The sequence below is a fragment of the Pelodiscus sinensis genome, chromosome 4 (assembly GCF_049634645.1).
Source record: "Pelodiscus sinensis isolate JC-2024 chromosome 4, ASM4963464v1, whole genome shotgun sequence".
Lineage (NCBI taxonomy): Eukaryota > Metazoa > Chordata > Testudines > Trionychidae > Pelodiscus > Pelodiscus sinensis.
The window spans coordinates 33,112,861-33,129,138 of NC_134714.1; the positions used below are offsets into that span (position 1 = coordinate 33,112,861).

At 47.4% G+C, this 16,278-nt stretch overlaps 1 protein-coding gene across 1 annotated transcript in view; it reads left to right on the forward strand.

Moving 5' to 3' along the window:
• Positions 1 to 15,683, forward strand: part of EFCAB11 (EF-hand calcium binding domain 11) — a 210,464-nt gene extending 194,781 nt beyond the window's left edge. The window contains exon 6 of the mRNA XM_075926731.1: positions 15,251 to 15,683. Coding sequence (XP_075782846.1) covers positions 15,251 to 15,668 — 418 coding nt within the window. The 3' untranslated portion in view covers positions 15,669 to 15,683. The remainder of the gene's footprint in view (positions 1 to 15,250) is intronic.
• Positions 15,684 to 16,278: the final 595 nt, after the last annotated feature.

Genomic DNA, 16,278 nt, shown 5'->3' on the forward strand with positions numbered 1-16,278 from the left:
AATTGAATCCAGGTGTCTTGAATTCCAGTCCAACATCTTAATTGCTCCACCATGGATCACAGTTACAGGGTAATTGGACTTCTGTTCCCTCTCTAGACTCTCTGGGTATGCCTACACTACCCCCCTAGTTCGAACTAGGGGGGTAATGTATGCATACCGAACTTGCTAATGAAGCCCGGGATTTGAATTTCCCGGGCTTCATTAGCATAAAGCCGGCACCGCCATTTTTAAAAGCCGGCTTGTTCGAACCCCGTGCCGCGCGGCTACACGCGGCACGGACTAGATAGTTCGGATTAGGCTTCTAATCCGAACTATCTGAACGCCTCGTGGAACGAGGTATACAGATAGTTCGGATTAGGAAGCCTAATCCGAACTATCTAGTCCGTGCCGCGTGTAGCCGCGCGGCATGGGGTTTGCACTAGCCGGCTTTTAAAAATGGCGGCGCCGGCTTTATGCTAATGAAGCCTGGGAAATTCAAATCCCGGGCTTCATTAGCAAGTGCAGTATGCATACATTACCCCCCTAGTTCGAACTAGGGGGGTAGTGTAGACATACCCCCAGAGTGTACCCCTGAGGTGCCATAACTCATGCTTTTACATCTCCAGCAAGCACATTTTGCAATTATGCCACTCTCAGACCAGGCCCGGGGCTGTGCCATCCTGTATATGCACTGTGCTCAACTCGCAGTACCAAATGAGAACAGCAACTGAATTTCTTGCCTTCAGGAATGTGGTGGCCAATGGCAAATGTAATGAATGGACATGTTTCTTAGAATTGAAATATTGATTATTTTAACATGAGGAACAGAGCATCAGAGTAAAGAGGATTTAAAAACACACTCTCCACACATTTATCTTGCTATGGTGACCTACTCTGGTTTACCTTCTTCTGACACTCCTCTTGGTTGCCTGTGTGCATCAGCACCCCTGAAAAACTACCTGAACAGCCAAACCCATCTCCTGAGAGATTCTCTTTTTAAATGATGTAGTGGTGCTTTATTCTTGTTAATTCCCAAGCTTTGATCCTGCTTATCAACTCACTTCTGTAAGTTGGCTGGAGCCAGGAAATAGAATATTGAAAGTGAATAGTTTTGGTACTGTCTCTTGATAACCCTTAGATATGTTTGCGAAGGAGGGAGGGCAGATTATCTTGACCCATAGTTTTACTTTATGTTTCATTTTCTTGCAAACTGCAATTAAACAAAACCAACATGCATACTGTAAATATCCCAGGTCACTATGCAGCATTAATAAGTTAGGGTATATGTACACAGCAGGACTAAAGTCGGAATAAGCTACACAACTTGAGCTACGTCAATGGCGTAGCTGAAACTGAAATAGCTTATTTTGGCTTTTGGCACTGTCTATACAGCAGGAAGTCAAAGGAAGAAGACTCTTCCTTTGACTTCCCTTACTCCTCATGAAATGAGGGTTACAGGACTTGGAATAAGAAGTCCTCTAGCTTGACATTATGTCAAAATAAAGGCTGGCAGTGTAGGCATGCACTCTATTATTTCAGAATTACTGACATCAGTTATTTTGAAATAACACTGCTGTATAGAAATAGCCTTACAGAGCAGCTCCATATCCCTCCCATCATCCTTCTTCAGGTTAGTTGGACCATTGCTGAGTTAAGGGTATGCTAGGCTCAGTCATGTAATAAAACCCTTGTTTGTTGTTACACTATTAAAATAATTCATTTTGATTTGTGAGTCTATATTGCAGCTACCCCAGCAGCCACCCCAGAGGCACGTTTTAACATACAATAAGACACATAAAGAAAAGAAAAACAAACCAGAATCCATTTCCAAACTGAACTGACAAATACCTGGCAAACTTTCCATTTCTGTATGATCACTTTTCACCTCCTTTGGTCATCAGTAAGGATCAGCCTCACCTAACCTATGTGTGGTCAGATTTTGCAGTCTCTTACGCCCTGGTTGCCTTCTCTTTATTCAACATCAAATCCCTGCCTCACCTTTCAGAAAAAGCCTTTGAACAAATAATTTGGAAATCATGTGTCTGTGTCCATGAGGATTTGATGTGATGTAATGTGACTGGCAGATCTTCTGAGACTCTTATCACTTCTACAAAATGAGAAGCATTCCTTTGTAAGTTTGAAGCCAAAAAAAAAAAAAAACCAAACCCACACACCAACACATCCTCACTGAGAAGGAGAAAGACACTCCCCACATTCCCCTCTCACACCAGAGCCTGGGGCAGCCCAAGGTAGTAGTTTTTGTATGTTCCAGCCCTGTGGAGGGACAGTAGGGGGATAGAGTGCCAGTGTGTGCTCCCCAGCGCTGGGGGGAGCTCTGAGCCTGGGGGCCAGATCCAGACAAGCCAGGAGCTGCATCTGGCCCCAAGGCCTTAAGTTCCCCACCACTGCATTCAGTCATGCAGCTGTGCCTAAAATGTGACTAAAGTCTTATGCTACTTGATTAAATGTTAAGCATAAAATAGGAATAATAAAGCCAGGAGAGCTGACAGAATTGCTGGGCCCCTGGGCAAAGTGTGTGTGAGGGGGTGAGCTCTGTGCTCCCAGAAGGGGCAGGGCCTTGGTCTGGTGGGGCACTGCTGGAGATAGCTCTCCCCACCACTAGCCCTTTAGTGCCACCTGGAGCTCTAGTGGTGATTTAAAGGGCCCAGGGCGCTGGTCACTGCTGCAGCTACAGTAGCAGTCATGGTGGCTGGAGTCCCAGGGCCTTTTTGAATTGCCAGAAAGTTGCCCTTTTGCCCTCCCCTGTTGGCAGGCCTGAACAGACCCATGCTTTCCTCTCACTTACACTCATACAATCTAACTGAAGCGAACAGAGAAGAGAACTTGGCTCACATGGGTGTAATAGAACAGATCTCTGTTGTGTTGCCTGGCTGGAGGGGAGAGTAGAATATTGCCCATTGTATTTACTACAGTGTTTGTTTTAGGAGCTCAGTTATTACTACTAATTCTGTTAGAGCTGTAAATACACTGTCTCGGTAATAGAAAGCATATGAAAGCAAACAGATGGTAAAAGCAGAAAACGGAACATGTCCTGATAATGTGGTACAGCAAGTTCGTCTTTCATAACCACAGCATGGCAATCACATGCACAGTCACATTTTTAGAGCAGTTCATAAAAAAATACTGAGTTTCCTCACAGAGCCATGAAAAATGATCTCCAATACTTTTGTAGGGATGAAATTTAGATCTGAATGTTGCTGAATTGGGCCTACAATTTATTATTGCTAGTAAATGAGTGACAGAGCTGATACTAGTCAAGTGGCTCTGTCACAGCGCTTGTCATCTGTCTTGTCACAACTGTAGAACGTTTTTCCATCCACTGATCTGCAAATATGCAACCATTCGGCATTCCAGAAATCCTGCATATAACTTTGTGATAAAGTTGCTATTGCCATAAGTCAAATATATAACTATATTTTCCTTTTTTAAATATCAAAAGCTCTTATTTAACATTAAAGCTTTCCCATTCCTTGCATGTGCAGAGTTCTCTATAGGTCCCCCCTCTCACCCGAGCACTTCCTCACCTTTCATTTCTTGGCAACACTCTAAGGGTATGTCTACACTAGCCCCCTAGTTTGAACTAGGGTGGCTAATGTAGGCATTCGAACTTGCAAATGAAGCCCAGGATTTAAATATCCCAGGCTTCATTTGCATGTTCCCGGGCGGGCGCCATTGTTAAATCCACTTAGTTCGAACTGACTGCCCACGGCTACACGCGGCAGTCAGAAGTTAATCCGAACTAAGTCCTTAGTTAGGATTAACTGATACACCTCATTGCTGGAGGAGAACTCTAATAGATTAGTAAGACATGATTTCCCTTTATAGACGCCATGTTGACTTTTATCCAACAAATTATGTTCTTCTACATGCCTGACAATTTTATTCTTTACTGATGAGGTTCAACAAGGACAAGTGTAGAGTCCTGCACTTGGGATGGAAGAATCCCAAGCATAGTTACAAGCTGGGGACCAACCGGTTAAGTAGTAGTTCTGCAGAAAAGGACCTGGGGGTTACAGTGGATGAGAAGCTAGATATGAGTCAACAGTGTGCCCTTGTAGCCAAGAAGGCTAATGGCATATTAGGTTGCATTAAGAGGAGCATTGCCAGCAGATCCAGAGATGTCATCATTCCCCTTTATTCGGCTTTGGTGAGGCCGTATTGTGTCCAGTTCTGGGCCCCCCACTACACAAAGGATGTGGACACATTGGAGAGGGTCCAGCGGAGGGCAACCAAAATGATTAGGGGGCTGGAGCATATGACTTATGAGGAGAGGCTGAGGGACTTGGGTCTGTTTAGTCTGCAGAAGCGAAGAGTGAGGGGGGATTTGGTAGCAGCCTTCAACTTCCTGAAGGGAGGTTCCAAAGAGGATGGAGAGAGGCTGTTCTCAGTAGTGACAGATGGCAGAACAAGGAGCAATGGTCTCAAGTTGTGGTGGGAGAGGTCCAGGTTGGATATTAGGAAAAACTATTTCACTAGGAGGGTGGTGAAGCACTGGAATGGGTTACCTAGGGAAGTAGTGGAGTCTCCATCCCTAGAGGTGTTTAAGTCTCGGCTTGACAAAGCCCTGGCCGGGTTGATTTAGTTGGAACTGGTCCTGCCTAGAGCAGGGGGCTGGACTTGATGACCTTCTGAGGTCTCTTCCAGTTCTATGATTCTATGATCGTCTAGGGGACCCACTGGTTTTTTAGCAGGCTTCCTGCTTCTAATGTACTTAACAAACATTTTGCTATTGCTTTTTGAGTTTTGGGCTAGCTGTTCCTCAAAATCTTCTTTTGCTTTTCTTATTACATGTTTACACTTGATTTGACAGTGTTTATGTTCCTTTCTAGTTATCTCACTAGGATTGGACTTGCACTTCTTGAAAGATGCCTTTTTGTCCCTCACTGCTTCTTTTACATGGTGGTTAAACCACGGTGACTCTTTTTTAGGTCTCTTGCTATGTTTTTTGATTTGGGGTATACATTTAAGTTTGGCCTCTATTATGGTGTCTTTAAAAAGTTTCCATGCAGCTTTCAGGGATTTGGCTCTAGTCATTGTGCCTTTTAATTTCTGTTTAACTAACCTCCTCATTTTTGTGTAATTCCCCTTTTTGAAATTAAATGCCAGAGTGATGGACTGCTGAGGTGTTCTTCCCACCACAGGAATGTTAAATGTTATTATATTATGGTCACTATTCCCAAATGTTATTATATTATGTTAAATGTTATTATATTATGGTCACTATTATGGTCCTGTAATAGTTATCTCCTGGACCTGATCCTGTGCTCTACTCAGGACTAAATTGAGAATTGCATCTCCTCTTGTGAGTTCCTGTACCAGTTCCTTGTGAGTTCCTGTACCAGTTCCTTGTGAGTTCCTCTAAGAAGCAGTCATTTAAGCCATTGAGAAATTTTATCTCTGCTTCTATTCCTGAGGTGACATGTACTCAGTCAATATGGGGATAATTAAACCCCCCCATTATTATAGAGTTTTTTATTTTGGTAGCCTCTCTAATCTCCCTTAGCATTTCAATGTTAGTATCACTGTCCTGGTCAGGTGGTCGATAATATATCCCTACTGCTAAATTCTTATTATTGGAGCATGGAATTACTATCCATAGTGATTCTATTGAACATGTTGATTCATTTCAGATTTTTATTTAATTTGATTCTACGTTATCTTTCACATACAGAGCCACTCTGCCACCCACACAGCCTGCTCTATCCTTCCGATATATTTTATATCTCGGTATGATTGTGTCCCACAGATTTTCCTCATTCCACTAGGTTTCAGTGATGCCTATTATGTCAATCTCCTCCTTTAATACGAGGTACTCTAGTTCATCCATCTTATTAGTCAGACTCCTAGCATTTGTGTAGAAGCACTTAAAAATTGCCAATGTTTATTTGTCTGCCTTTCCCTGATGCATTGGATTCCTTTATATGCGGTTGTTTGTCTGCTCTGGCCCATTGTTTGTCCTCTCCCCTCCTCTCTTTTTGACTTCAGCCTAGAGAATCTCTATCAATGGATTCTCCTCTAAGAGAAGTCTCCATCCAATTTACGTGCTTCTGTGCACCAATCAGCTTTCCCCCATCTCCTAGTTTAAAAACTGCTCTACGGCCTTTTTAATGTTTAGTGCCAGTAGTCTGGTTCCACCCTGGTTTAGGTAGAGCCCATCCTTCCTGTATAGGCTCCCCCTCTTCCAAAAGTGTCCCCAGTTCCTAATAAATCTAAACCCTTCCTCCCTACACCTTCGTCTCATCCACGCATTGAGACTCTGAAGCTCTGCCTGCCTACCTGGCTCTGTGCGTGCAACTGGAAGCCTTTCTGAAAATGCCACCATAGAGGTCCTAGATTTCAGTCTCTTTCCTAGCAACCTAAATTTGGACTCCGGGACATCTCTCCTACCCTTCCCTATATCATTGGTACCTACATGTACCACGACCACCGGCTCCTCCCCAGCACTACACATAAGTCTATCTAGATGCCTCAAGAGATCTGCAACCTTCGCACCAGGCAGGCAAGTGACCATACAGTTCTCCTGGTCATCACAAACCCAACTATCTATGTTTCTAACAATCAAATCAACCACTACTAACACCTGTCTCTTCCTAATAACTGGTGTTCCCTCCCTCTCAGAGGTATCCTCAGTGCAAGAGGATACCGCAACATCCTCTGGAAGGAAGGTCCCAACTACGGGATGGTTTCCCTCTGCTCCCATTGAATGCTCTGTTCCCTTGAGACTTTCATCCTCCTTAAGAGCACTGGGGCTCTCAGACTGGAGGTGGGACAGTACTACAGTGTCCGGGAAAGTCTCATCAACACAGCTCTCTGCCTCCCTTAGCTCCTCCTGTTCAGCCATCCTGGCCTCCAAAGCCTGAACTCGGTCTCTGAAGGTCAGGAGCTCCTTGCAACGGGTGCACACATACACCACCCACCCACAGGACTGGTAATCTTACATGTTACACTCGACGCAATAAACAGGATAGCTTCCAGTCTGCTGCTGGGCTTCTGTCTGCATTCTTTCCTATGAATGAGTTTGATTGATAAGGATTCTAGTTAAAACAGGAAGGTTTTATTAAAACCTTTAAACTAAACTATAAAGACTGGCAAGAGTACCTTGGCTCCTTCCCAACTCCCTCTCAAAACTCCCTGTTTGCTGCTCCTGTTTGCAAGCTCCCTGGTCGCTGACTCACAGCTTTATAAAGCCCTGCTCGCCCTGCCCTATATCCGCCCCTGCGAAATGGCTCTGGTGGCAGTGGCAGCCAGAGTCCTGGGTCCTTTAAATTGTCACTGGAGCACCATGTTGGCCCTCTGGGTGGCTCTCAGGGCTGCCTGGGGGTGGAGGAGCCCCACTGCTTCCAGGAGCATGAAGCTCCTCTGCACACACACCTTACCTAGGAGTCTGGCAAGGCTGTTGGACCCCCCCCTAAATTTGAACCAAATTCACCACTTATCTAATAAAATGTAAATATATTAAAATCACTGAGGTAAAGTCATCCTTGTATTTCCACGAGAGTCAAGAAAGTTACACCAGGAATTAATCTACTTTTGAAAGGGTGCACCACTGAACATTAGGGAAGCTCTATTTTTGGATTAGCCTCTGGATTTGAACCCTGTGGCAAAGCCTACCTCTAGTTGAAACTGGGGTAGGGGTTTCTTTATGGAAGACAGACTGCAGCAACAGTGAAAGGGAATGTTAATGTAAGATAGAACAATAAACAGGGATCCAAGTCCATCCATTGCTTTTGTGAGGAACTGAGGGGTGAGACAGTGCTTATTCTCTTTAAAGGGCAGAATGGTTACAACATTCTCATTGCATCATACAATAAACAAAGTCTATTAAGCAATGGAAGTTCCTGAAAACATATGCATCTGGTTCATTCCTGGCTTGAAGAAACAAAGGCAAGAGTCTGTTTAATTGCTTCATCCCTCTGAATCCTCTGCACTCCCTGCTTCCTCAGGAAAGTTGTCTTCCTTTATTTTTTAGTAAATGGCTTGCTGATTTAGCTTCCCAGGAAATATCGTCTGTTGTTTCTTCTGTATTACTCAGAACATTGCTGGGAATAGGTGCATGGAATCCATTCAGGAGATCTTACGGATGTTCAAGTTCCTGCATCACTTTGTCTGTATGGCCAGGTTGAGAGATGAGGACCAGGAGAAAAAGAAATGTCGTTAGTGGGTCTAGCTGTTTTCATTCTCCTCATAGTCTCGTGTGCTGAGACTGGTTACAACCCCAGTTCTAGTGTCTATTCAGAGGGTTTCATAAAAGGATTGCATATGCTCTTTCCCTACAAAAATCTTCTTTATGAACAGTTACAGTATAGATGCCATATTTTTTCTCCCAGCACATGACGTGGAACAAAAACAGTCCAAGACTCTTCCATCCACCATACATTTTCAGCAGGACAGATAGGCCATAAAGCTAAGCTACCCAGCTAGCTAAGGATTCCTCCAACTTTATATTACACCTGGGTCCCAGATGTAGGGTTGGGTGGGAGTAGGTGTAAGGAGGTGTTGTTGAAGTTCTGCTGCATTCCAACTGTATCTGACTGCTGGATCTGCTCTCAAAGGGATGTTGATCAGGATAATTGCTCTAAATTATGCTGGGAACTGGGCAGGCACAGATTGGGCTCCAGGACCAGAGAACAGCAAAAAGACTCTTTGAGCAGCTTCTCAGCTGCACCCAGCACTCATTGGGTCTACCTGAGAATCTGTCTTCAGAGTGCACCGCCAAGTGTGATTGGTGCTTATTTTCCTGCTAACCTAGGGTATGTCTACACTACAGCACTAATTCGAACTAACTTAGTTCGAATTAGTTAATTCGAACTAAGATAATTCGAATTAGTGCATCTAAACTTAAAAACTAGTTCGAATTAGCATTTTGCTAATTCGAACTAGCATGTCCACACTGAGTGGACCCTGAACTGAGGTTAAGGATGGCCAGAAGCAGTGCCGGCAGGGCATCAGATTAGAACTTAGAGCGTGGAGCTGCTGCCTCAGGCTAGCCGAGGGCTGTGCTTAAAGGGACCCGACCCCCACCCCGGACAGACAGTTCTCAGGGGTTCCCTGCTTGCAAAGCAGTCCTGGCTTGGAGTGCCCTGAGTGCCCACAGTCGGCACATCACAGCACTCGGCCATCAGCCCGGCTGCACTTGCCACAGGCTGCCATCCGGAGGGGGGGGTCAGTCAAGCGGCTTCAGGAGAGTTTCCACCCCGAGGAGCCCACAGAGCCAGACCAGTCCTCCCCATCGGGGGCTCGTACCCCATTCCTCCCTCACCTCCTTCCACTTACCCCTCCCTAGCCCCCCTTCCTGATGTACAAAATAAAGGACACGTGTGTTCAAAAATAGAAACTCTCTTTATTGAACAAAACTCGGGGAGACTGGGAAAAGAAGGTGGGAGAGGGGAAGAGAGAGGGTGGGAGAGGGGAGGGCAACTACAATGGTCAGGGGTTTGGAACAGGTCCCATATGAAGAGAGGTTAAAGAGCTGGGACTTCTCAGCTTAGAAAAGAGGAGACCCAAGGGGGATATGATAGAGGTCTATAAAAGCATGAGTGGTGTGGAGAGGGTGCATAAAGAAAAGTTCTTCATTAGTTCCCATAATAGAAGGACTAAAGGACACCAAATGAAATGAATGGGTAGCAGGCTTCAAACTAACAACAGAAAGTTCTTCTTCACAAAGCAAATAGTCAACCTGTGGAACTCCTTGCTGCAGGAGGCTGTGAAGGCTAGAACTAGAACAGAGTATAAAGAGAAGTGAGATAAAGTCATGGAGATTGGGTCCATGGAGTGGTATTAGCCAGGGGGTAGGAATGGTGTCCTTGGCCTCTGTTTGTGGAAGGCTGGAGATGGATGGCATGAGACAAATGGCTTGGTCATTGTCTTCGGTCCATCCCCTCCAGGGTCCCTAGTGTTGGCTGCTGTCGGCAGACAGGCTACTGGGCTAGATGGACCTTTGGTCTGACCCCGTACGGCCATTCTAAGCTCAGGGCTCAGGGTCGCGGGTCTCACTGGACCACCTTGATTTTCATGTCATCCTGCTCCTGGGTGGCCAGGCTGGCAGCTCTCCTGCCCTAGACGGCCACTTTCCTGTGCCTAGTGCGGAGGTCGTGGATGAGGTCCACGATGTCTGCACTAGACCAGGTGGGTGCCTGCCTCTTGCGGACCTGGGCAGGCTCCCGGGAGCCGCCAGACTGGTCCCGGGAAGAGGCGGAGGGCTGGGTGGCAGCGGGTGGCTGGCTCAAGCCGTGCCAGGTGCAGGGTCTGCTGGCTGGGTGCTGGCAGGCTTGCACCTGGCACAGGCACCGTAGCCAGCCCGTGCCCCTTTAAGGGATCCAGGGCCGGGAGGGGGGCAGAAGAGTTTCCCTGGTGGTGCCCAGAGTGGCCACCAGGGAAAGCTGGAGAGGGCTAGCCTCCCACTAGTTCAAATTAAGTGGCTACACAGCCCTTAATTCGAACTAGTTAATTCGAACTAGGCGTTAGTCCTTGTAGAATGAGGTTTACCTAGTTCGAATTAAGCGCTCCGCTAGTTCGAATTAAGTTCGAACTAGCGGTTTGTATGTGTAGCGCCTATCAAAGTTAATTCGAACTAACGTCTGTTAGTTCGAATTAACTTTGTAGTGTAGACATACCCTTATTTCCTTTCTGAAGGCCCTAAACAGAGTGGCTGCCTCCTATATGCCCCTTTGTAGGCTTGCTTCCCTTCTCAGGCTATGTCTGCACTGCAGAGTTTTTGCACAAAAACCCACGGGCTGTGTCCAGACTGGCAAGTTTTTCCGCAAAATCATCTGCTTTTGCCGAAAAACTTGCCAGCTGTCTACACTGGCCGCTTGAATTTCCGCAAAAACACTGACGATCTCATGTAAGATTGTCAGTGCTTTTGCAGAAAAACTATGCTGCTCCCGTTCGGACAAAAGTCTTTTTCCGAAAGACTTTTGCGCAAAAGGGCCAGTGTAGACAGCAGAGATTTCTTTTCCGCAAAAAAGCCCCGATTGCGAAAATGGCGATCGGGGCTTTTTTGCAGAAAAGCGCGTCTAGATTGGCCATGGATGCTTTTCCGCAAAAAGTGCTTTTCCGGAAAAGCGTCCTGCCAATCTAGACACTCTTTTCCGAAAATCATGCCAGTGTAGACCTAGCCGTGGAGCGTCCATACTACAAGTGCGTTTTTGAGCAAGTAAATTTACAGTAAATCGGAAGAAGAGAGGGCTTTTTGCACAAGACTTATTCCTCTTTCTAGGAGGAAGAAGACTTTTTGTGCAAGAGCTCTTGTGCTAAAAGGTGTGTGTGGACCACAAATAGGGGGTTCTTGTGCAAAAACAGCCCATCAAAAGAAGCACAGGTGCTCTCGTGGCCATTCTGTGAATGGCAATCAGAGCTTTCTTTCACAAGAGCGCCCCTGCAGTGTGGACTCTCTCTTGTGCAAGAAGTTTTTGCAGAAGATCCCTCCCGCAAAAAGTTTCTTGTGCAACAAGCCTGCAGTGTAGACGTAGCCTCAGACAACCCAAAAATGTCATTCATGTGCTACTTTCTCAATAATACCCCTCCTCGGGGCTGGTTTGTTTTTAAACTCTCAAGCAAAGAAGTCCATGGCAATAGTCCTGACATCATAATTATTTGCCCCGGAGGTGATAAGTGGATATTAAGACCACCCCTCATTTCATCCCTCAAAGCCCCACATATCACACAATGATGCCTGTGGCCACACCCAGCCTATCAGTCCTCTTCTATTTCTGAGGCCATCCCAGCCTCTTCAGCTATAGCGCAACCCTGCTCTTTCCCTCAGGAACTCTCACATGCGGGAGCATCCGTGCTGGGGAGCATTCCTCTTGAACTAGCTGTCTGGCCCTGGAAATATCAAGAGTCATGTTCCCTCATCACTCCCTTGCCTTCAGCCTTCTCCAGCACATGGTCTCTGCCTTGGGGACATCAGCCAGCAAACCCATCTTGATGCTCTCTAAGGAGCCCCATACAGTCTTTGCCAGCTCTCTTTTCCTCTGGCAGCCCTGACTCCTCAGTACCTTCTCTCCTAGGGCCCAGGTACCCTCTCGTAAGGCCAAGTAATTGTCCACATGGATGTGTGCTGAGAAGGCACAGGTGTACTGGCCATGCTCCCTTTTAAAGCTTCATGTCACGCTGTTAGAGTCTGCTTCAGACACCCTTACTCACATAGGGTGTATCTAGACTACAGAGTTTTGTCGACAAAAGTGGACTTTTGTCGACAAAACTATACCTGCGTCTACACTACCACTGAGTTCTGTCGACATAACGTCGACAGAACTCAGCAGTTTTGTCGATGCTGGTAAACCTCATTTTACGAGGCATAACGCCTTCTGTCGACAGAGTTCTGTCGACAGAAGGTGTTATTGCATGTAGGGTTGTGTCTAGACTACAGGGTTTTGTCGACAAAGCAACTTGCTTTGTCGACAGAACTGAATGTAGTCTAGACGCTCTTTGTCGACAGAAGCTTTGTCGACAGTATCTGTCAACAAAACTTCTGTCGACACAACCCTGTAGTCTAGACGTACCCATAGACTAATCCCTTAATCCAGAAGTAATCCTGTTGATTTCAGTGGGATTGCTCCTAAAGTAAAACACTGTCCAGTGTAAGTGTGAGGGAGCAGAAAGGCTCAAAGGCTCCACCCAGAGAATGAGAAGATTAAAGAAATAATGTGGATCCACCCCACTACACAAGGAGTCCATGAAAGGCAGGGTAGCCCGGTTTGGAACTGACCAGGAAGGACGGCAGAGCACTGCTTCTTTTGGTGGGAGAGAAGCCTGGTTGCAGAACTCACTTACCAGCTGGATCAATCCTCCCAGTAAGGATGTCCAGACCAAAGCATCACTATACTGGATCTCATAAATACAGAGAGTGTGTCTACACTACACCATTGTTTTGAGATAACTAGTGTTATTTTGAAATAACAATGCAAGTGTCTACCCAGCCATTCCATTATTTCAAAATAAAACGGCTTATTCTGAAATCTGTAAACCTCATTCTACAAGGAATAACGCCTATTCTGAAATAGCGTATTTCAAAATTAGCATGCAGTGTAGTCGTACCCAGAGAGGTACAGCAGCTGGATGAATGGTACCTTAAAGGGCTGCAAGGGGGCATCACACCAGCAATATCTGAACTGGCACTTAATTCTTCCTTGGTATTGCTTGGGTAGAAACTGGCACAATATTTTGTATTTGTGGATATTTAGTCTCTCTTGGGCATATTTCTCACAGTGTTACATACACATGTCTTTACCTTTTCATGCATACATTAAAAGGCTTGTTTATAACTCCTTAAACTAGGAGCAGCTGCGGCAACACCAGTTACTTATGGCTGGTAAGACTGGCCTCCAGGGGCTGGTGATACTAAATTTAGAGCTAAAGGAAAGGGGTGAGTGGACTCTGCCCAATGTAAACTAATCTCTCGTGGCAAGTTGTGTAAATTATTGGTTATAATCACACTGGGAAGTATAGAGAAGTGCTTTTAAGGGATAGCTGCTAGTCTAGAGAATTAAATTTTGGCTAGAAATTAGAAGACCTCAGCTCTATTCCCATCTCACTCACTGTGTGACCTTAGGCATTTAATTCACACCCCTGTGAAGAGGGAGAAGTGAGGAAAGTTGAATTAACTGTAAGCTTTATAGAGCAGGAATTGTGTGTGTGTACACCTCAATGTTCATGCTGCGTCTTGCTAAGTAGGACCCTGATCCTCACTGAGAGAACCCAGTGGTACTGAAATGTACTGTATTGCAATACACAGAAATGCTAATGAATGCTTCCAGTGCACTGATGATACGTCTACCCAGCACCCGAAACTTGAAATAAGATTCGCAATTTGTGCTACATAAATTGCGTAGCGTATTTCAAGTCTATTTCAAAATAGTTTATTTTGTCATTTGGCGTTGTCTACACAGCACTACATTTCGAAATAGAGTGCTATTTTGAGCCATCCCTTACTTTTCGCACAATGAGATTTGCAGGGATGGAGAAATAGCGCGTCCGCTATACTTCAAAATAGTGGACACATTCAAAAGACATGGGGTAACTATTTCAGGATACCTCAGGTATCCCGAAATAACAGCTGTTATTTCAAAATAACTTTCCCTGTGTCTATACAGCTAAACCGCTATTTCGAAATTAATTTGAAATAGCAGAGCACTTATTTCGAATTTGGTAAACCTAATTCTATGAGGAATAATACCAAATTCAAAATAGCTAAATCGAAATAAGCGCTGTGTAGATGCTAGGGGGCCTCCAGCCCTTCCGAGGGTGCCCTGGTGGCCACTCTGGGTCAAACCAGGAAAACTCTTCTGCTTCTCCCACCCCAGCCCCGGAGCCCTTAAAGGGGTAGAGTCTGTTTGGCCACAGGGTCTGTGCCAGCTCCAGGTCTGCCAGCCCAGAGCCCGCACGTGCTGCCCCTAACCCAGTTGCCAGCATGAGCCAGCCAGCCATCTACAGATGGATGGCTGACAGCCTGGCCACCAAAGGCCACATGCACACCCCGGAGCAGGTACGCATGAAGATAAAGGAGCTGAGGCAGGCCTATGCCAGGACCACAGGGGGCAGCTCCCAACCAGGGGCAGACCTAGACCCCTTATCCTATTTTGACGCCCTGGAACGCATCTTGGGGGGCCGGACGGTCAGTGCCCCCCAGGTGGTCATCGACCCTGGGGCAGAGGGCCCTGACCAGGGCATGGAGGAGATGGGGGAGGAGGACAACGACGGCCAGGTGTCGCAGGATCCTGGAGGGAGCGTGGCACTCACCCAGGACCCCCGAGCTGTCACAGCAGCCATGTCACAGCTATCTTCTGAGGCTGGGGTGGGCTCAACATGTGAGTGCCATCACTGTCCCCTTATGCAGGGCGGACTGCGGGGAGAGGGATCCTTGCTGACCACGGATCATGCAGCAACCTGTGCATGTGCCATGCCAGCTAGGGCATGTGGCCCTGGCTGGCTGCCACACAGGGGCCCTGGCCTGTTACCCACATGCACATGACATGCACATGACATGCTCCTGACCCCAGGGAGGGATACTGCACAATGCCCTCCCTCCACAAGCCCCCACTACGCAGAGGCAGGGCACATCTCCCCTCCCCACCCCCACACTATATACAGCACAGAGGCAGGGGTGCAGTCCTGGGCCAGCTCACACTCCCGGGGATAGCAGGACTTGTTGGTGAGGAAACCTGCCGTCCTCGCCTTGCAGAGGGGGGCTGGGTTTCACCCACTGTGTCCCCAGGGATAACTGACCACTTCTCTTGTTTCTCCACAGCTGCACCAGCTGCGAGTGCAGGGCACACCACCCTGCCCAGGACATCCTCCCACACCCGGGCCAGCAGGCTTACCCAGAACCAGGAGGAGTACCAGCAGCAGCACCTGAGGTTACTGTGAAGGCAGGTCCGCAGCCAGCAGCACTGGGTGCAGAAAGACCTCCAGCTTCAGCAGGAGAGCTTGCAGTAGCTGCTTGCCCAGGGCTGTGCCATCCGCAACCACCTGCAGACCCTGGTGCAGAGATTGCTGCCTCCTGCTGCTCCAGCCCCTGCAGCCGCCCTAGCTATCACTCCTCCTTCCACCCCTGCTCCCCCTCCCACTTCCTCTTCCCCTCCCTTCCCACCCGCCCAATCCTCCATACCCGCTACCCCTTCCCTCGAGGATGCCGAGGCCCCCACACCTGCAGTGCTGGGAGATAAGTGGGCCGGCAAGATCCCCAAACCTGAGCTTCTCCTCCCCATTCCTCCCCAGTTATATTCAATACAGAGACTTGGTTTTTGGCAACACATGTGTTTTTATTTGACATCAGGAAGGGGGGTTAGGGAGGTGGAAGTGGAAGGATGTGAGGGTGGAATAAGGCACAAGGCCCCAGTGGGGTACACCAGGGAGACTTCACTTCTCCTCCATCAGGAAACTCTCCTGCAGGGCCTCCCAGATATGGACAGCCCCCTGATGGGCCTCCCAGCTGGCAGCCGTGCAGGCTGCACATACAGGCCAGCCAAGTGGTCAGCCTCTGCCATCCAGGCTGGCAGGAAAGTCTCCCCCTTCCGCTCACACAAATTGTGCAGCACACAGCACGCCGCCACCACGTGAGGAATATTCCGCTCTTAGAGGTCCAGGCGGGTGAAGAGGCATCTAAATTGTGCCTTCAGCTGGCTGAAGGCACCCTCCACCACAATGCGGGCCCTGCTGAGCCTGGCATTAAAGGCTTGCTGGGAGGGGTTGAGGTGTCCTGTGTAGGGTTTCATGAGCCAGGGTTGTAGGGGACAGGCCGCATCCCCCACCAGGCACACTGGCATGTCCACGTCC